The 22689-nt window shown below is 45.2% G+C and overlaps 1 protein-coding gene across 1 annotated transcript in view; it reads right to left on the bottom strand.

Moving 5' to 3' along the window:
• arhgef19 (Rho guanine nucleotide exchange factor (GEF) 19) overlaps nt 1-22043 on the bottom strand; it is a 103667-nt gene extending 81624 nt beyond the window's left edge. Inside the window, exon 1 of the mRNA XM_080215165.1 lies at nt 21704-22043. Coding sequence (XP_080071291.1) covers nt 21704-21758 — 55 coding nt within the window. The 5' untranslated portion in view covers nt 21759-22043. The remainder of the gene's footprint in view (nt 1-21703) is intronic.
• Nucleotides 22044-22689: the final 646 nt, after the last annotated feature.

Genomic DNA, 22689 nt, shown 5'->3' with positions numbered 1-22689 from the left:
GGCCCATATCCCTCTGAACCTTTCCTATCCATGTATCTACCCAAATACCTTTTAAACATTGTCGAAGTCTCTTCTTCAACCAGTTCCTCTGGCAGCTCATTCCACAAATGTGCCAGCCTCTGTGTAAAAAAGTTGCTCCTCAGATTCCCGTTAATTCTTTCCTCTCTTAACTTAAACCTATGCCCTCTAGTTCTCGATTACCCTGGGAAAAAGGATTCAGTGCATTCACCCTACCCATGACTCGCATGATCTTGTACACCTCTATAAGATCACCCCTCAGTCTCCTATGTTCCAAAGAAAAAAGTCCTAACATGTCCAATCTCTCCCTATACCTCAGTCCCTTTAAGTCCTGGCAACATCTTTGTAAATCTCTTCTGCACTCTCTCCTGTTTAATAACATCCCTCCTATAGCAAGGCGACCAAAACCGAACACAATATTCCAGATGCAGCCACACCACCATCCTGTACAACTGCAGTATAATTTCCCAATTTCTACGCCCTGACTGATGTAGGCCAGCATGCCTAGCAAATGCACTAGTGGTGATTTACCAAAATCCACTGGACTCTGGAGTGGTTCACACAGATTAGAAAACAGCAAATGTGACTGTTTAAAAAAAAGGTAGACAAAAAGCAGGTAACTATAGACCAGCTAGCTTAACTTCTGTAGTAGGGAAAATGCTTGAACCTATCTTCAAGGAAGATATAGCGAAACATCTGGATGTAAATTGTCCCATTGGGAAGACGCAGCCTGGCTTCGAGTCATGTTTGACTAACTTGGTATAATTATTTGAGAACATTATATGTACAGTGAACAATGGGGAACCTGTGGATGTGGTGTATCTGGATTTTCAGAAGGCATTTGACAAAGTGCTGCACCAAATACTGCTACTTAAGATAAAGGTGCATGGTGTTAAGGGTAATGTATTAGCATGGATAGAGGATTGGTTAACTAACAAAAAGCAAAGAGTGAGGGTAAATGAGTGTTTTTCTGGTTGGTGATCAGTGACTGGTGGTGTGCCTCAGGAATCAGTGTTTGGACCATAATTGTTTACAATTTGCGTAAATGATTTGGAGTTGGGGACCAAGTATAGCGTGTCAAAATTCGCAGATGACACTAAGATGAGTGGCAGAACAAAGTGTGCAGAGGATGCTGAGAATCTGCAAATGGATGCAGATAGTCTAAGTGAGTGGGCAAGTCTGGCAGATGGAGTACAATGTTGGTAAATGTAAGATCATCCATTTTGGTAGAAATAATAGCAAAATAGATATTATTTAAATGGTAAAAAAATTGCAGCTTGCTGCTGTGCAGAGGGACCTGGGTGTTCTTGTGTATGAATCACAAAAAGTTGGTTTGCAAGTGCAGCAGGTAATTAAGAAGGCAAATGGAATTTTTGCCTTTGTTGCTAGAGGGATGGAGTTTAAAAACAACGAGGTTATGTTACAGCTGTATAAGGTACTGGTGCGACCACACCTGGAGTACTGTGTACAGTTTTGGTCTCCTCACTTGAGAAAGGATATACTGGCACTGGAGGGGGTGCAGAGGAGATTCACTAGGTTGATTCTGGAGTTAAGAGGTTAGAGTAGACTGGGGCTATACTCATTGGAATTCAGACGAATGAGAGGAAATCTTACAGAAACATATAAAATTATGAAGGGAATAGATAAGATAGAAGCAGGGAAGTTGTTTCCACTGACAGTTGAAACTAAAACAAGGAGGCATTGTCTCAAAATAAGGGGAAACAGATTTAGGACTGAGTCGAGGAGGAACTTCTTCACACAAAGGGTTGTGAATCTGTGGAATTCTCTGCCCAGTGAAGCAGTTGAGGCTACCTCATTGAATGTTTTTAGGGCAAGGATAGATACATTTTTGAACAGTAAAGGAATTGAGGGTTATGGTGAGTGGGCGGGTAAGGGGAGCTGAGTCCATGAAAAGACCAGCCATGATTTTATTGAATGGCAGAGCAGGCTCAAGGGGTCAGAGGCCTACTCCTGCTCCTAGTTCTTATGCCAAAAGACTTCTTCACTGCCCCCTGTTCCTGTGACTCCACCTTTAGAGAACTGTGCACCTGAACTCCAAGGTCCCTCTGTTCCACGAAACTCCCTGACGTCCTACCATTCACGGTGAAAATCCTACCTTGATTTGACTTTCCAAAATGCAACACCTCACACTTATCTGTATTGAAGTCCATTTGCCATTTCTCAGCCCACCTCCCCAGCTGATCAAGATCCTGCTGCAAATTGTGATAACTTTCTTCACCGTCTATGATACCACCTATTTTAGTGTCATCTGCAAACTTACTGATCACGCCTTTGTACATTCTCATCCAAATAATTGATATAGATAACAAACAGCAGTGGGGGCCCAGCACTGACCCCTGAGACGTGATAACTGTATGTAGCACACATGGATTACCATCGTGTCAAAGGCAATGACAGCCCAAAAAGCAGGAACAGTATCTACAGAAGCTAGCTGTTCACAAATCACTCACTGCAGACAGTTATTGGAATAAAGACAGCCCTCTGCTTCTTGTAAATGAAGAAATTGGCCTTTCCAATGATGCAAGTAGCTTTTGGCACGCAATGTTGACGGCACCAGCATGTAGAGACTTGCAGCCACACGTTGACTTGTAAAATATGTCAGCTGCGGCAAGAATTTCCTTCCACTGCACAACCAGCAAGAGACTGAAGGTATGACCGACATGTAGCTTCCTGGTGCTGAATGCGCCCACATCACTGTCAGGCTGCAGAGGTTTACTTTGGATCCAGAAATATTTCAGTGGTAGTGGTCTATGCTCAGCACCCCCAGGCTGAGTCAGTTTGTGTTGTGTACTCCTGTCCCATGATGGTTTGTCAATCACAGTGCACCTGAATCTAATAGACACACGGCGAATAATGCTGCTTTAAATACCACTTCTCGTAGAAATCATTGAAGGAATCATAGAATCCTACAGTGCAGAAGGAGGCCATTCGGCCCATTGAGTCTGCACCGACCACAGTTTCACCCTCCACCCAGGCCCTATCCCCATAATCCTATACTCTAGCTTGTCTCCCACACACTAAGGGGCAATTTAGTATAGCCAATCCAACTAACCAGCACATTTTTTGGACTGTGGGAGAAAACCGGAGCACCCAGAGGAAACCTCAAGCAGAAGGGGGAGGAGAATGTACAGACTCCACACAGACAGTGACCCAAACCAGGAATCGAACCCAGGTCCCTGGTGCTGTGAGGCAGCATTGCTAACACTGTGCCACCACGCTGCCTGGTGACACAGTGGTCAACACTGATGGGAAATATAAATGTTTATTTGCATTAATGTGACCATCTGCGTAGATATCTCCAGGTCTTTACTCTGCGGGGTAAGCATTTCACTGTGGAATTCCTTCACATGAGATTTTGGGTATTGTTGTCTGCTTGGGAGCTGAGTGAAAAGGTTTATAAAGAAAGACTTCTGGACACTGGCCATCGATATGTAAAAGGTATGTATTGCTGTAATCGGCTGACTGTTATAGAATGCGGGCGGCACAATAGATTTTTTCAATCATTCATGGGACATGGGTGTCGCTGGCTGGCCCAGCATGTATTGCCCATCCCTAATTGCCCTTGGAGGGCAGTTGAGAGTCAACCAGTTTGCTGTGGCTCTGGAGTCACATGTAGGCCAGACCAGGTAAGGACAGCAGATTTCCTTCCCTAAAGGACATTAGTGAACCCAGTTGGGTTTTTCCAACAATCGACAATGGTCTCACAGACATCAGTAGATTTTGAATTCCGGATTTTTTAAAATTAAATTCAAATTCTACCATCTGCTGTGGTGGGATTGGAACCAGGTTCCCCACAACATTAGTTGAGTTTCTGGATTAATAGTTTAGCAATAACGCCACTAGGCGTTCGCCTCTCCTGCTGCCTCACAGGGCAAACGGGGTCGGGGTTCGATTCCAATCTTGGGTCACTGTCTGTGTGGAGTTTGTACATTTTCCAGATGTCTGCATGGGTTTCCTCCAGGTGCTCCGGTTTCCTCCCACAAACCAAAAATGTGCGGGTTGGGTGGATTGGCCATGCTAAATTGTCCTGTAGTGTCTCAAGATGTGTAAATTAGAGGAATTAGTGAGATAAATATGTGAGGTCACGGGAATAGAGCTGGTATAAGATGCTCTGTTGGAGCGTTGGTACAAACTCAATGGGCTGAATGGCCTCGTTCTGCGCTGCAGAGATTCTATAGTTCTATGATCAAGAAAAGGATGTATGTCTAGTTTCAATCTTAACCATCTTGCTTGGGATCCAATTGACCCCAGTCATGAGTTAGGTGTGGTTAGGATCTGAATGAGGTGTAGCCTACCAGTGTTCGAGCATGGGAAGAAACATAGCAATTATTAAAGATTTTGAAGGGGGGGTGGAGTAAAACATTGCAACCACCTTCATAGGTATGATTGGAATTGAGATGCTTAGAGGAAGAGTCTCAGACACTGGGAGATAGATTTTAAAAAACGGGCCTTCCAGATGTCACACATAGATCAATAAAGAAACAAGACTGGGTGTAGGAGAGAATGACTCAGATTTTTGGAACAGGCAAGGAGAACATTAAAATAAACAGGACCAGAAACAAAGCACTCAAGTCATCAACAACTTGTATTCTGGAGGTATGTTTATAGGAGAGTACACTGTTAATTTCTTGTCAATTTTATTGTTAAGGTTTGTTAATGTCATGAGGATTAAGATAAATAGGCAATGAGTATTAATTGCCTGAGCAGATATAAGCAGGGGATGGCTGGGACACTGGGTAGCGTTGTAGCCAGGGATTGATTCCTGAAATGCGTCAGCAGCCACAAGAATTTTCATCCATTGCCCAGCCAGCGCAATACACAATACACCCCCACAATACAAGCTCTTAAGAGTATTGATAGGCAGAGGGATCTGGGTGTACAGGTAACTGAAAGTAGCAGCGCAGGTGGAGAAGGTAGTCAGGAAGGCATACAATGCCTTCTTGCATTCGTGCCTTCATCGGCCAGTTTAAAAACTGGCAAGTCATGTTGCAGATTTATAGAATCTTGGTTAGGCTGTACTTGGAATACTCTGTTCAATACTGGTCGCCACACTATCAGAAGGATGTGGAGGCTTTGGAGAGGGTACAGAAAAGACTTATCAGGATGTTGCCTGGTATGGGGAGCATTAGCTATGAGGAGAGGTTGGGGAGACTTGGTTTGTTCTCACTGGAACGATGGAGGTTGAGGGGAGACATGATAGAAGTCTACAAGGTTATGAGAGGCATGGACAGAGTTTTTTCCCAGGATGGAAGAGTCAGTTACTAGGGGGCACAAGCTTAAGGTGCGAGGGACAAGGTTTAAAGGAGATACGGCAAATCTTTTTACACAGAGGGTGGTGGGTGCCTGGAAGTCACTGCCAGGGGAGATAGTGAAAGCAGATATGATGGTGAGTTTTAAGGGGCGTCTGGGCAAATACATGTATAGGATGGGAATAGAGGGATACGGGAGTAGGGGGTTTTAGTACAGATGGGCAGCATAGTCGGTGCAGGCTGGGTGGGCAGAAGGGCCTGTTCCTGTGCTGTAATTTTCTTTGTCCTTTAGACTGAGTGTGAGGCTGAAGAATTCAATAAATTCTCTCAGTAAAGGACAGCTCTGTACAGGGTGGGATTTTCTGGCCATGCTCACCCCAAGACCAGGAAATCCCACCTGAAATCAACGGAGCTTTGCATGGTCCGTGTCCCACCCACTACAGTCCCCATGGCAGGAGGGACAGGAAACTTCTGCCGCGTGCCTTGGACTTTGGGCTTCACCAGCTAGTTTGGATTGTAGTCACGCGATGGAGGTCGGAGAAGAGGAGACAGGATGAAGAAATGGAGAGGAAAGAAGAGAGAACAAGTAGTCCAAATAAACAAAAAGCAAATCAGGAAGTTAACAATGAATGGGCCACAAAGAGGAGAGATTAAAATGAACAAAATTGTAAAACAGTTGGAAGCTAGTTTGAGTTTTATCTGTGTGAATATGTAAAATATTTTGAATAAAATTGATGAAAAAAAGGAAATTATTATGCTGGGTACAGCAGAGGAGTAATGCTCCCTGTAAAATTAAAGTGTTATCGGTTTTTTTGTCATGCTATTTCAGAAGATCATTAAATCTTCTCACAGTGTTTAACACAAAACAAGGTGTGGTCACTGTCTGACCATGCACACATGCAGATTTAGCGGGAACATGGTACTAGGCAAAGCAAGGGCAGGATTGAGACATACACATTCCTGGTCACAAAACATCCGGGAACGTTTGAGCATCCGGAGAAAGAGAGATGTTAATATTAGATTCCAAAGGAGCAATGGTACACAGAATTGGTTTAGTGGGTGATGCTAAAGTTGATTCTATTCATTTAGACTAAAGGAATTACGAGGAACTGCGGCATTGTTACAGACAACCCAAAGTGTGGAAATTAAGTAGAGGGAGAGGTATGGATTCCCTACAGTACAGAAGGAGGCCATTCAGTCCATCAAGTCTGCACTGACCACAATCGCACCAGGCCCTATCCCCATATCCCCACTTATTTACCCTGCCGGTCCCCCTGACACTAAGGAACAATTTAGCATGACCAATCCACCTGACCTGCACATCTTTGGACTGTGGTAAGAAACTGGAGCACCCGAGGAAACCCACACAGACATTTGGAGAACGTGCAAACTCCATATAGACAGTGACCCGAGGCCAGAATCACACCCAGATCTCTGATACTGTGAGGCAGCAGTGCTAACCACTGTGCCACTGTGCCACCTTAAATGTAACAGATTAGAGAAAGATGCAGGAGTCAGAGGGATTGTAATAATTTGTGACTTTAATTATCCAAGGATCAATTGCAGTACGGGAAGTGGCAAAGAAGGGAAGACGTTTCTACAGGACATTTTCTATACTGAGTGCTGGCCATAGCTTGCTTCGTAGCACATTCACCTCAGGGTTCAAGTCCTGCTCCACTGCCGTGAACATGAACACCCAGAGTGACATTCCAGTGCGGCACTGAGGGAGCACTGCACTGTCAGAGGTGCTGTCTTTACGATGGGATGTTAAAAACAGGCCCCAGCGACAGACTCTGGTGGATGTAAAAGATCCCACGGCAGTACATTGAAGGAGAGCAGCTGATTTATCCCCAGTGCCCGGCACAATATTCATCCCTCAATTGACACCACAAAAACAGACTAACTGTTCATAGAGTGATAGAGGTTTACAGCATGGAAACAGGCCCTTCGGCCCAACTTGTCCATGCAGCCCATTTTTTTAACCCCTAAGCTGGTCATTAATGTGTAATCACTTTCGTAAAGTTGAAGTGCCACAGACAGTTTGCACACAGCAAGATCCCACAAATAGCAATGTGGTAACGCGTAGATAATCTATTTTTCTTGTGCTATTGATTGAGGGGTAACTCAGGTGGTTGGGGCCTGGTGTTTAATAATACTGACAATGTTGACTAAATTCCTGTGTTTGCAATCTGCCTTTTCGAATTGCCCCATGGTGACAGCACGCAATAGACTGCTAGAGATAGAGATATGTGGAGAGCCGTTGACCAACCGACTCAAGAACAGCTTCTTCCCTGCTGCCATCAGACTTTTGAATGGACCTACCTCGCCTTAAGCTGATCTTTCTCTACACCGTAGCTATGACTGTAACACTACATTCTGTACCTTCTCCTTTCCTTCTCTAAGAATGGTATGCTCTGTCTCTATAGCTATGTCTGGGGCTATGCTCTTTGGAATTCAGAAGAATGAGGGGAGATCTTATAGAAACATATAAGATTATGAAGGGAATAGATAAGATAGAAATAGGGAAGTTGTTTCCACTGGAGAGTGAAACTAGAACGAGGAGGTATTGCCTCATAATAAGAGGAAGCAGATTTAGGACAGAGTTGAGGAGGAACTTCTTCACACAAAGGACTATGAATTTGTGGAATTCCTTGCCCAATGAAGCAGTTAAGGCTACCTCATTGAATGTTTTTAAGGTAAAGATAGATACATTTTTGAACAATAAAAAAATTAAAGGTTATGGTGAGCAAGTGGGTAAGTGGAGCTGAATCCACAAAAAGACCAGCCATGATCTTATTGAATGGTGAAACAGGCTCGAGGGCCCAGATGGCCTACTCCTGCTCCTAGTTCTTATGTTCTTATACTAATACATGTGACAATAATAAATTAAATTAAAAATCAAAAAGAGGGCGGCATGGTGAGGCAGTGGTTAGCACTGCTGCCTCATAGCCCCAGAATCCCGGGTTTGATTCTGGCCTCAGGTAACTATCTGTGTGGAGTTTGGATAGTCACTCCGTGTCTGCGTGGGTTTCCTCCGGGTACTTCCTCCCACAGTCCAAAGATGTACAGGTGAGGTTAATTGGCCATGCTAAATTGCCCCTTAGTGTCAGGGAGATTAGCAGGGTAAATACACGGGGATTGGGCCTGGATGGGATTGTTGTAGGTGTAGCTCGATGGGCTGAATGGCCTATTTCTGCACTGTGGGGATTCTATGATGATTAACCCTTGGACAACTGAGGGAGTGACATGGAGAGAAAGAGAGAGAAAGAGGATAAACATTGGACCACGGTTAAATCTCAGCCTTTCTTCAAAATCTCACTATTGAGTCTTTAATGTCCACATGAATTGGCAAACAGGATCTCAATTTAATGTCTTTTCGCAAGACAGCACCACTGACAGTGCAGCCCAACCTCAGTACTGCATTGCACTTCACCTAGAGGCTTGTGCTGTCGTCTCTGGGTGGCAATTGTAGCTACATCTTCTGATCCAGGAGCAAGAATGCTTCTAACTGAACCATAGTAAACACAAGAGACAAGAAAGACTAAATTGAGGTAGGGAGAAAGATTGCTCAGAGAAGGTACAAGGTAATAATAAAAACATTTTCCAAACACATCAAAAATTAAAACAATTGTTAAAGAATAGGGCTAACCAGGAATGACAAAAGGCCCTGAACAAAGCCTAGTCAATCACTTGAACCAGCCTTCCATCATTGACTCTGTCTACACTTCCTCAGAAAAGCAGCCAGCATAATCAAGGACGCCACGAGCCCCGGACATTCTCTCTTCCACCTTCTTCCGTCAGTAAAGATACAAAAGTCTGAGGTCACATACCAACTGATTCAAGAACAGTTTCTTCCCTGCTGCCATCAGACTTTTGAATGGATCTACCTCGCCTTAAGTTGATCTTTCGCTACACCCTATCCATGACTGAAACACTACATTCTGCACTCTCCTGTTTCCTTCTCTATGAACGGTATGCTTTGTCTGTATAGCACACAAGAAACAATACTTTTCACTGCATACTAATAATACATGTGACAATAATAAACCAAATCAAATCAAGTCAAAGAAAAAATACAAATAGCTGAGATGTTAAATGAATGCTTTGTCTCAGTTTTCACAGGAGAGTGGGGTAGTTAGTACAGAGGACAAAAGGAGGACGTGGAGAGAAAAGAGATTTTTAGAAATCATTCTAAAAATATGGTGGAATCCAATGTGGCAAAGACAATAATCCTGCTGGCTTGTATCCTAGAATGCAGAGGAACTTTAATCACAAACTTTAAATGTTCTCTAAGTGGATGAGTGAGTTGGAAGGTATAGCAGAAGTCTGAAGCATTGCCAATGTAATATCTCTGTTCAAAAAGGGAGAAACCAGGTAACGTTGGTAAGCTTCCAAAAACAGTAATATGAGACATCATCCCCAAAAAGCCAGCACGCATTTGTAAAAGGGATGCAATGCTTAATGAAGTTAATGTAGTTCTTGGAAGAAACAATTGAACAAGTTGGAAAAGGGAAATGCAATAGATCTTGCAGACCTACATTCGCTCCCAATTCAGCAATGTTTCAACTTTAACATTTCTATCCTAGTTTTCCAATAGTCTCGCCCCTCCCTATCCCTGCAACCTCCTCACACCATAACCTGCACTCCTCCAATTAGAATCCCTGCAGTGCAGAATGAGGCCATACAGCCCATTGAGTCTGTACCAACTCTCCGACAGAGCATCTTAACCAGGCCCTACCAGCCTTTCCCCATAATCCTGCACATTTATCCCGCTTGGCACAGTGGTTAGCGCTGCAGCTTCGCAGCTCCAGCGACCCAGGTTCAATTCCCGGTTTAGGTCACTGTTTGTGTGGAGGCTGCACGTTCTCCCCGTGTCTGCATGGGTTTCCTCTGGGTGCTTTGATTTCCTTCCACAGTCGGAAGTTGCGCAGGTTAGGTTGATTGGCTTTGCTAAATTGCCCCTTAGTGTCCTAAGATGTATACAAATATATAAAATGAAAAATTGACAAAAACAGCCAAGAAAACAGCTCAGGGTGCAGTTGGGCACACACAGTGAGGCAAGGTCCTGCCTTCCAGAATAGCACGTGAGTGCATACACAACAATAAAACTAACAAAGAACAAAGAACAAAGAAAATTACAGTTCAGGAACAGGCCCTGCAGCCCTCCAAGCCTGCACCGACCATGCTGCCCGACTGAACTAAAACCCCCTACCTTTCCAGGGACCATATCCCTATATTCCCATCCTTTTCATGTATTTGTCCAGACGCTCCTTAAAACTCACTATCGTGTCTGCTTCCACTATCGCCCCTGGCAACGAGTTCCAGGCATCCACCACCCTCTATGTAAAAAGCTAGACTCATACATCTCCTTTAAACCTTGCTCCCACACCTTAAACCTATGCCCCCTTGTAACTGACTCTTCCACCCTGAGAAAAAGCTTCTGTCTATCCACTCTGTCCATGCCCCTCGCAATCTTGTAGACTTCTATCAGGTCGCCCTTCAACCTCCGTCGCTCAAGTAAGAACACACCAAGTTTCTCCAACCTCTCCTCATAGCTAATGACCTCCATACCAGGCAACATCCTGTATCCTCTCCAAAGCCTCCACATACTCCTGGTAGCGTGGTGACTAGACTTAAACCTTATATTCCAAGTGCGGCCTCTATAAAGCTGCAACATAACTTGCCAATTTTTAAACTCAATGCCCCAGCCAATGAAGGCAAGCATGCCGTATGCCTTCTTGACTACCTTCTCCACCTCCGTTGCCACTATCAGTGACCTGTGTACCTGTACAACCAGATCCCTCTGCCTATCAATACTCTTAAGAGTTCTGCCATTTGCTGTATATTTCCTATCTGCATTAGACCTTCCCAAATGCATTACCTCACATTTTAGTCTGAATTAAACTCCATCTGCTATTGCTCCGCCCAAGCCTCCAATCGATCTATACCCTTCTGTATCCTCTGATGGTCTTCATCACTATCCACAAATCCACCAACCTTTGTGTCGTCCGCAAACTTATTTATCAAACCCGTTACATTTTCCTCCAAATTATTAATATACATTACAAACAGCAAATGTCCCAGCACTGATCCCTGAGGAATGCCACATGTCACAACCCTCCATTCAGAAACACACCCTTCCACTATAACCCTCTGTCTTCTACGACCGATGATGTGGCAATGCCTGCGTTGGACTGGGGTAAGCACAGTGAGAAATCTCACAACACCATTACCTTGTAAATTGAGTTTGTGTCTGTATATGCCCTGTTTGTGAATACAAGTCCTCATTCACCTGATGAAGGAGCAGTGCTCCGAAAGCTCGTGCTGCCAAATAAACCTGTTGGACTTTAACCTTGTGTTGTAAGACTTCTTACTGCTCTATGACTGAGCCAGTTTTATATCCACCTTGCCAGCTCACCTCTGATCCCATGGGACTTCACCTTGTACACCAATTTGCCATGACAGATCTTGTCAAAGGTCTTACTGAAGTCCATGTAGACAACATCCACTGCCCTACTCTCATCAATCACCTTCATCACTTCCTCAAAAAACTCGATCAAGTTAGTGAGACATGACCTCCCCTTCACAAACCATGTTATTTCTCACTAATACGTCCACTTATTTCCAAGTGGGAGTAAATTCTGTCTCAAAGAATCCTCTCTAATAATTTTCCTACCACTAACGTAAGGCTCACTGGCCTGTAATTACCTGGATTATTCTTGCTATCCTTCTTAAAGGAGCAACATTGGCTATACTTCAATCCTCTGGGACCACCCCTTTAGCCAGTGAGGATACAAAGATTTCCCTCAAGGCAATTTCCCTAGCAATGCCTCTCTCAGTATTTTGGGGTATATCCCATCAGGTCCTGGGGACTTGTCTACCTTGATGTTTTTCAAGAACTTCAATACCTCCTTTTTGATCTCAACATGACTCAAACTATCTACACATCCTTTCCCCGATTCATCATCCACCAAGTCCTTCTCTTTGCTGAATACTGACACAAAATACTAATTTAATACCTTGCCTTTTCCTCTGCAGTGCAACTCCCCATCCCTTTTACCTTCCCCTCTATCCCACCTGAAACATTTGTATCCTGGAATGTTAAGCTGTCAAGCCTGTCCTTTCCTTAACCAAGTCTCTGTATTAGCAAAAATATCATAATTCCAAGCTTTAAGTTCATCTGCCTTGATGTAGAGATGTCAGCGTTGGACTGGGGTAGGCACAGAAAGTTGTCTCACAACACCAGGTTAAAATCCAACAGGTTTATTTGGTAGCACGAGTGTTTGGAGCATTGCCCCTTCATCAGGTGCTCTGGTTCCCCTTCAGTTAATTCACCTTTGCTTTGGCTTCCACTCCCCTGCCAAACTAGTTTAAATCCTCCTCCCGTGTGACACTAGCAAACCTCCCGGCCAGAATATTTATGCCCTTCCAGTTTAGATGCAACCCATCTTTCTTATACAGGTCCCATCTGCCCTGGAAGAGACCCCAATGGTCCAGATATCTGAAACCCTCCCTCCTACACCAGCTGTTGAGCTGCACTATCTTCCTATTCCTAGCCACACTGTCTCATGGCACAGGGAGTAATCCTGAGATTACTAGCCTACAGGTCCTGCTTTTTAACTTTCTACCTAACTCCCTGAACTGCTGCTGCAGGACCTCATCATTCTTCCTACCTACATCATTAGTACCAAAATGTACCACGACCTCTGGTTGTTCACCTTCTCCTTTCAGAAGGCTTCCTGCCCATTCAGAGACATCCTAGGAGCAGAAAAGCTGGGAAAACCTTGGAAACACTGAGATGTTTCAAGAACAGGAAGGCAGATCCGAGGTTTGATAAATAGAAGTGAAAGCAAAGAAGTGATGTTAAACTTTTACAAAGTTAAATGAGAATAGCTTCCTGTACACTGTTAGTTGTGGGCAAGGTAGAGAGTGAAGCTTCCTCTACGATAGGTATATCGAAGCCATACAGGTTGGCATCATGGGGTCTCGAACATCGCTCATAAAGTTTAAATTTTAAAACAACTCCCGGGGAACTCTACTACAAACCTCCTTCCAGCACAACAAACGTCCATTAATCATAACCCTCTTTTATTGATGTTTAACTGTTAAAATAAATTTAAAGTTTATTTATTAGCGTCACAAGTTGGCTTACATTAACACTGCAATGAGGTTACTGTGAAATTTCCCTCGTCACCACACTCCGGCACCCGTTCGGGTACACTGAGGGAGAATTTAGCACGGCCAATGCACCTAACCAGCATGTCTTTCGGACTGAGGGAGGAAACCCATGAAGATACAGGGAGAACGTGCATACTCTACACAGACGGTGACCCAAGCCGGGAATCGAATCTGGGCACTGTGAGGCAGCAGTGCTAACCACTGTGCCACCGTGCCACCCTACAGTGAGGTAAAGTTGCCATAGTCCCAGTTGACCATAGGCTGATGGTGATTTTAACCTGAGGATCAGCACACCTGAGGCGAGGGGCAAGGTTCAGGATGTGAGGCCTTCATAGATAACGTCAGCCGGTGCGGGATTTGAACCCACACTGTTGGCATCGCTCTGCATCACGAACCAGCTATCCAGCCAACTGAGCAAAACTGATCCCCGCTAGACTCTTTAGGGTACCTTACTTCAGGAATGATACGCACGCTATGGAGAGAATATAAAATAGATTTATTAGAACAATGCCAAGCATGAGGCGGGCTTGAGAGAGAGGAAACTGGGTCACTTTACAGCAGAATATAGAGAGTGAAGTAGAGAGATGGTAAAGGTGGGTTTAAACAGGAAACTAATGGGCATAAATGTAATGTCATCACCAAGAGAATATAAGGAGAGATTGACTTTTTAAAATATATTTGTTAGAAAGGGCATTGTCCCTAACAGATGATGTGGAGATGCTGACATTGGACTGGGGTGGACACAATAAGAAATCTCACAGCACCAGTTGAAGTCCAATAGGTTTATTTAGAATCTGATGAAGACCGGATGAAGGGATAGTGCTCTAGAAGCTCATGATTTCAAATATACCTGGACTTTACCTGGTGTTGCAAAACTTCTTATTGCGCCTCTAATAGGAGCAGGGAGGGGACACAGTTTCATAATTGTTTTTAATAGGGAAGTGGATAGATATTTGGAAAGTAAAACAATGGGAATGGGGACAGCCCATGAGGCACTAACACAATGTACATACTGTCCCATCAATATTTCCAATACAGTCTACATTCGATACAAAATAAATCTTTCTTATCCTGTCCCATCAAAGGCTCCCAGGTAAAGATTTTCTTTAGGAACGAGTTTAGTTTCCAGTACACTATCAGGTTGAGTACAGGTAAGGTGCAGACTGAAGCTTCCTTTACAATAGGAATATCCAAGCTTTCCCTTTGTTGGCTGCGCAGATGGGCACCATGGGTCCTCGGGCACCACATATAAAGTTTGAATTTTAAATCGATCCCAGGAAACTCTATTACAAACCTGCCTCCAGTCCTGCAAACAACCATTAACCATTCCTCTCTGTCACTCAGCCAATTTTGAATTTGAAAATGAGACAATTATTCAGAAAAGAAACAATCTGCAGGTTAACAGACAGAAGGCAGGAGAATGGCACTAGGGCAAATGCTCATTTGGAGAGCCGGTACAGACATGATGGGCTGAACGGCCTCTTCCTGCACTGTAACCATTCTGTGGAAGCTATATTCTCATTGATCTGCACTCATCCCAACCTGCTGCTCTCCATAGATCTGCATATTTCTATTTAGAATCTTCTTGTATTCATTTGTGGGACATCACTGGCTGGCCAGCATTTATTGCCCATCCCTAGTTGGACGTGGGCAGTTGAGACTCAACCACATTGCTGTGGATTTGGTATCACACGTGGGCCAGACCAGGTAAGGATGGCAGATTTCCTTCCCTTAGTGAAACAGATGGGTTTTTCTGATAATGGTTCCATGGTTGTCAGTAGATTCTTAACTTCAGATATTTTTTATTGAATTCAAGTTCCACCATCTGCTGTGGCGGGATTCGAACCCGGGTCCCCAGAACATTACCTGAGTTACTGGATTAATAGTCTAGTGATAATAATATTAGGCCATTGTCCACCAGTGAGGCAACAACATTAAAAGTAGTCCTTTCCAAACCTCCAGAACTAAATAAACCAGCAAATGACAAATACAAGAACAAGTAGGGCTTTTGGGTTTCAATAGCCATGTCGCCCAAGGTTGAGGGCTTTTTGTGGCCTTAGCATTGGACACTCCTACTCCACAGGTCCATCAGAACTTCCAGCTTGGATTCAAAGTAAATCTTCAAATAATCTGCCCCGTCGAGGGCTCCCAGGTTAGATTCAGCCTCGATTAGATACTGAGTAAAGGCCCCTCTTCATTGCCCCATCAAATATTCCAAAGAATTATATCGTTTCACCATCAGGGAGACTCAGCTCAAACACAGCTCAGGCGAGATACAGAGTAAAATTCCCTCTGCTCTGCCCAGATAAATGGTGAGCTCTCTACACAAAGGACTGAGCTGGGACTGTCAGGAATTAAGGTACAAATTGAAACAGCTACACACGTTGGAAATCTGAAATTAGAGAGTTCGATTTGGGTATGTATCTCTCTTCATTCAAAAAATACTTTGCCCATTATTCCTAAAGCTGGCATGGAGAAGAATACCCACCGGCTCTGGGAAATAAATGGGCAATATTCGATCCAGTTCACCAACCAGCCCCCTGGTATTAATTCCGTTAGCATCGAAGGTGCGGATGGAAGCCAGCCCACTGCCCAGCATGATGGTAGCTGCCTGGAGACTATTCTGCTACGTATGTCACTGGATGGAGTCTCTTCTGATTGGGAGAGGCAGACTGGCAGCCTGCCAGCAGCGTGCGAATTTTCGAGAATAAAGAAATTAATATTTGCTATCTGCTGGTGGGGAGATGGGCGGAGAGATAGACCACTGTTAAGTTTGTTCGTAAGCATTTATAAAAATGATTGTCCCAGATTGTCAGCTTGCTAATACAAGTGTTGTAACATCTCTAAGTCTCATGAGTTGTGACCACTGAAGCTGGCACAATAAACAGGATGAAATACAGCTCACTGTGACTTAACTGCGTCCCTCTCAAAGCACAGAATAAAATAGAATAAAATCATAGGATCCCTACAGTGCAGAAGGAGGTCATTCATCCCATCGAGTCTTCACCCACAATAATTCCACACAGGCCCATTCCGCATATTTATCCCACTAATCCCTCTAACCTATGCATCCCGGGACACTAAAGGGCAATTTAGTCAGGCCAATGCACTTAACCTGCACATATTTGGACTGTGGGAGAAAACCAAAGCACCCAAAGGAAACCCATGCAGACACGGGGAGAATGTGCAGACTCCACACAGACGGTGACCCAAGCCAGGAATCGAACCCAGATCCCTAGAGCTGTGATGCAGCAGTACTAACCACTGCGCCACCGTGCCGCCCAAAATCTATTATCAAACTCAGTATGGTGATTGTGAGTTTGGCGTTCCCTTACCATTAGACTGTTGGCTAATTCTGGCACATTACTCAACACTAAATCTCAGTCACTCTTTGTCATAGGATCCCTGCTGTGCAGAAGGAGGCCATTTGGCCCACCGATTCTCTGACAGTGTTTCTTACCCAGGCCCTTTTCCCTCACCACCCTGCCAATCCATCTAACCTGCACATTTTGGGACAATATAGCATGGCCAATCCACCTGGTCTACACATCCTTGGACATTAAGGGGAAATTTAGCATGGCCAATCAAACAAACCTACACATCTTTGGAGTGTGAGAGGAAACCAGACTTCACACAGTGACCCAAGCCAGGAATTGAACCCAGGTCCCTGGCACAGTGAGGCAGCAGTGCTAACCACTGTGCCACAGTGCCATCTGTGCTCTTGTTGGCTCAGGAACATATTGTTCCAGCAAATGCACTGAAGAATTTTTTCTGCTTTTGGGATTCCAGCTATTCCATTTCTCCCAGTCTATCTAAATCTTGGGTCACTGTCTGTGCAGAGATTGCACATTCTCCCCATGTCTGTGTGGGTTTCTTCCAGGTGCTCCGATTTCCTCCCACAATCTGAAAGACGTGCTGGTTAGATGCATTGGCCGTGCTAAGTTCTCCCTCAGTGTACCCGAACAGGTGCCAGAGTGTGGCGACTAGGGGATTGTCATGTAACTTCATTGTAGTGTTAATGTAAGCCAACTTGTGTCATTAATAAATAAACTTTAAACTTTAAGTCTAAGCACTTCACAGCTGGTTGTGGTGTAGGGAAAACAGGAGCCATGTTGCGCCTAACCCCCAAACTGCAGCATGATAATAAGTGGACAATCTGTCGCTTTGTGATGTTGATTGAGGGATAAATGTTAGCCAGGGCACACCAGGGATAATCCTCCGCTCATCTTCAAAATGGTTCCCATAGGATTTTCCACATCCGCCCAAGCAGGCAGTTGAGATCTCGGTTTAACATCTCATCCTAAAGACAGCGCCTCTGACAGTGCAGCATGCCCTCAAGTACCCAGAGCCTCAAACTTGTTTTTTATGCTCAATCCTTGGAGTGGGCCTCGAACTCAAAAGCTGTGACTTAGAGGTAAGAGGGTTACCGACACAACCACGCTTGACGCAAATGCTAAGGCAATGGAAGAATATCTGCGCATTAAGGTTGGAGAAACTGTTTATTTTTGGATTGAAGTTGTTGAATTGATTCATACCCTTTGCACCAAGGGATTGGCTGTGGAAGGAACCAGTGTCAAAACAAGCCAAGATAGTATCAATGACAAGGAGTACAGGCTCTCTTGATCCAATTCCTGCCTTGGGTCTGTGTGAAGCTTGCACATTCTCCCCGTGTCTGCATGGGTTTCCTCCGGGTGCTCCAGTTTCCTCTCACACTCCAAAGATGTGCTGGATTAGGTGTATTGGCCATGTTAGAGTACTCCTCAGTGTCCCAAAAGGTCTAGGTCAGGGGGATTAGTGGGGTAAATACATGGGGTTATGGGGATAAGGCTTGCATAAGATGCTGTTTGAAGGGTCGGTGCAGACTTGACGGGTAAAAATAATATTCCTAAAATGGAAAGACACATGAATATGTGTAAACGCAGGAGTTTCAGAATAATGAAGGGATGGAGATAGGTAACCCAGACTGAAGGATTTGTTGATGTCCAGTAAGGTTCATGAGCGAGTCTACATCAGCTTAAAGTTATAGCTTAAAACAATTCTTGGGGGTTGGGAGTAAATGATCATCACATTTGTTTGGCTTTTAGTCATAAAGTTAAGGGAGAAATAAAGGTCCACAGGTGCCAGGCCTACCGGGTGGCAGGCTCGAAGGGCTGGATGGCCTACTCCTGCTCCTATTTCTTATGTTCTTATGTATTTCAAATATCCAGCATCTGAAGTATTTGACATTATTGACTAAACCGAACCACATTCTTCTCCGGTGAGCTAACTATAGGAGGAAGGAAAGAAGAATATTTTTGTAGCATCTTTCGCTGCTGCAGGATGTACTTCTGCGGATAGTTGGACAGGAGGCCGAGAAGAAAACCTTGAAATATTTTACCTTGTTTCACAAAACATTTGACTTATTGGAGCACAACTTGGGGAGAGAGCTCAGAATAGGCAAATGGAACAGGACAAGAAACCAAAGTCTGGACACTCCAGCAACAGATGACAACTGCTGCCCACCCAGGATGGCCGAGACAAAATGGCCGCTCAGGAATATCCAACATTCTTGTTTTTGAAAGGGCTAGGCACATCCGATAGGACTTTGTTTAAATGGAATTAAATTGAGATCCACACAAACATTAGCAGGCTCACTTCGTGGTCTTGTATTTGATCCTGGATTTCTTCACCCTTTGACCTTTACGTCTATTACTATGTTTCTTGTGATTGGACAGGTAAAGCAAAAGTGTCAGCCTGGGTAAACCAATCCTGGGCAGACATGAACTTGGCCAACGCGGCCTCAGTCAGGGACCACAATAGAGACATAGTAACCTCAGCTGGTTTCAAAGGGATCTCTCTGCAATGACTTTAATCAGGCAAGTGCGGTGGGCCTGTTGGAATATGAACTCCCTGATTAAGGGACAAATTGATAGGCCAATCAGGGAGCCTCTTGCTTTGAACTTACCCAAGCGTGGGACTCTGAGTGGAGACTATGGACTGAAAGAGTCCGTAGTCTGTGACTACAGACAGCTCTCTGTGTGCTGTCATCAGACTCATAAAGAAAGGGGTTTTGGTGAAGGGACTTCTGCCTCTGAGGAATTATTACACTCTCAGACGATTAAGGCGTGCAATTTAATCGATCCATTGATTAAATACATTGAAGAATGAGTCAGGCTCTGAGTCAAGTTCACTGCAGGGAGGAGCTTAACCAGGGAGGATTAAAGAGAACTTAACCACAGTAATCAACAATAGCTCCTCTTTGAGCTAACTCAGATCACGTCTTGGTGCGATCCTTAACCAGGTTCAACAGGGTTCCCTTCAAATCCCTAGACTGTGCTGGATGAACAGAACTCAACCAAGGGGAGCTTTGGATGGAGGAGGAGAAACAGCCAGGGTTCTGCTCCTGATCACTTCCCCCAAGGAGTGCGTGCGGGCGAGAGAGTGAGAGCTGAGGACAGAAATCAGTTTTGCCGTGACGTGACTAACACCCGAGGGTGGATTTTGATTCTTGAGGGAGCCAACGGCCTTCTCGCCCAGAACAGGCCTCGGCTGATATTCCAGCCTGATTTACTCTCCATCAGCCAGCTGCCAGCTCCCCCCGCCACCCCACACCCCCCCCCCCCCACCCCAGTCAGGCAGAAAGAGGCAGTTAGGCAGCTTTGGACAATGTCAGGATAGTGAGGCCTGGAAGCTGCCCGACTGCACCAAGGAAGGGCTGAGAGTTCCGAGGACTTTGGGCCAGCAGAATCCCATAGTTCTGACCATCTTGATCCCATGTGAGTTGACTTACCTCAGGGGATGTCCACCCAGCAGAGTTAACCACCCACTGCTGCCTTACTCACTCAACCATCAAATGTCAATGGATCCCACAGGACCCCAATTCAAAGAGGATGCCACCCAAAACAGGCGAACACTTCAGGCACCTAAAGGAAAGGACCCAGTTAAGATGGTGGCAGATGGGATTGGAGCAGGATCAGGGTGGATGTGCCCCACTCCCATTAATGCCAGGCAGGGATGGGTTAAAATATCCTTTCACTCTCTATCCTCGAAGAGAGGCAGCTTGGGGGTGGGGCTGGGGGGTGGGGCTGCGGGGGGTGGTATGTGAAAGACTGCTTGTACTGACAAGGTAATCACAGCTCATTGGGCAAACTTGACATCAGACAGGAAGCAGTTACTGTCAGACTCTGGCTGTACAACACAAACTCCCTTTATAGAGAGGTGAGGCTACCTGTCAAACCCTGGCCATATAACACAAGCTCTTTATATGGGAGTGAAGCTACCTGTCAGATCTTGCCTCTGCGGTGTACACACTAATCTTCCCAAATCTCAGCTTCTACTGCTCACTTCAGATTTGGTTAGTTTTTTTTTCTCAGGTGAGTGAGTGAGTGAATTGTTACCTGAGCTGCGTGAAGCACACATGAAGGAAATTCTCTGCGTCCCTTCCCTGCGTTCAGTTCCCATCAAATCTCCCGGTGCCCCTATCTACATGTCAGAGCTGAAAATTAGCTGAATGAGTTTTGTGGCGATTGTCCCTTTAAGGACAAAACCATGTGATCCTTTCTCTGCTGTGTTGCTTTTAAAGGGACAATCCACCAGGGAGCCCCTCGCATCCAAGCCCTTTGCAGGCAGGGCTTTCACTCGTGACTCCTGACCTCCTCCCTGGCTTATTAACGACTGAAGCTGAAATAGGGCCACATTTTCCACAAAGTTCACCAAAACTCTGAGAGGATCCCCAAACCCCAAATAACTGCAGCAATCTCAGACGACTAGGTGGGCTGGTGCAGCACGTTGGCACAGCAGTTAGCACTTTTGCCTCACAGCGCCAAGTTCGATCTCCAGCTTGGGTCACTGTCTGTGTGGAGTAGGCACATTCTCCCCATGTCTGCGTGGGTTTCCTCCAGGCACTCCGATTTCCTCCCACAGTCTGAAAGACCCGCTGGTGAGGTGCACTGGCCGTGCTAAAATTCTCCCTTGTTGGTGTACCCGAACAGGCGCCAGAGTGCGCGATTTTCACAGTAACTTCATTGCAGTGTTAACGTGAGTAAATAAACTTAAGCTAAAACAGGTGGACAGCTCGACACAAAGATAGCCATGAGAACCACGTAACCAAACAACAGCCAAAGGAGCGACCTTCGCGATCCTGTCGCTGCCTATTCCCGTGTGCGAATGGTTTGCCCGTGTGACAGGAGCCTGTGAGTTGGAACGCACGCCCCTTCCTCACAACACAGTGCAATTAATAAAATCCAGCAATTTCTCACCTCTCAAACGTTGGCGTTTCCTTCCTTGTCTGATTCTCCTGTGCTCTAAGTCCATTTCATAACCTATGCCCCGGGGTTCAGTGCCGAGCTAACCCCTCAGCAGCCTGCTCCCTAGAAGTCCCCATACGACGCTGTGGCTTTAACACTCTCCTGACAACCGCCGAGACTGAAGTCCAAAACAAACAGCTTGGCCGCCTCTCGGTAGACACACTGACATTCCTTATCTGCAGAGTAACAAGATCTGTGTTCTCAGCACCTGGCGCCCGACTGCAGGAGGAGGTCCACTCTGCCTAAGGCAGTCCCCGAGCTCTGCCGTCGCTCGCTCTTTGGGTTCCGCACCAGGCGAAAGATCTGGTCAGGGTGCTGTGCTGACTTGCCTGGTAACCTCCCACTGAAGTGTTCCAAACAGGTTCTACTGGTGTGGAGCCCTGCACAGCAGTGCGAGAGAGAGAGAAAAGAGAGAGGTGCTGTTAGCTTCTCAAAGGAACATTCGGTACTAATTAAAAGGTAGTTCCTGCATGGCACTATGCAAATAAGGCACTTGAACTTGTCCAAATATCACTAAACATAAAAGCTTGGCCCTGTGTCTCTGATCAATATGACTGGGGAACCCAGCTCGGGTGACGAATCAGTCCATTGAATAATTTACAGACTAAACATGCCTTCACTTTACGCCCACTCTATGGTTGCCATTTGGAGTTCTCCAGTTTATACTGTGAGGCTGAAGCTTTTCTCAAACCGTTCTGTGTGCCGCCAAGTCTCCAGCCAGGGCCGTTAGTTCTAATTTCCTTTTACAAACAGGATTTGTAGCTTAATCAATGCGCGGGGCCCAAACTTCAATCTGGAGAAATGTCAAATCTCTTCCTAGAACAGATTTAGGAGCAGGAGTGGCCAGCGCTGGGAAACGGTGTGATTTAGACAATGTTCCACGCGAGGTGAGAGGTTGTCCCTTTCTGCGGTTTAAAGGAAAGATTTGCATTCAAAGG

This window comes from Carcharhinus amblyrhynchos, chromosome 30 (assembly GCF_965287045.1).
Source record: "Carcharhinus amblyrhynchos chromosome 30, sCarAmb.v2.hapA, whole genome shotgun sequence".
Classification (NCBI taxonomy): Eukaryota; Metazoa; Chordata; class Chondrichthyes; order Carcharhiniformes; family Carcharhinidae; genus Carcharhinus; species Carcharhinus amblyrhynchos.
This window is presented reverse-complemented; position numbering and strand designations above follow the sequence as displayed.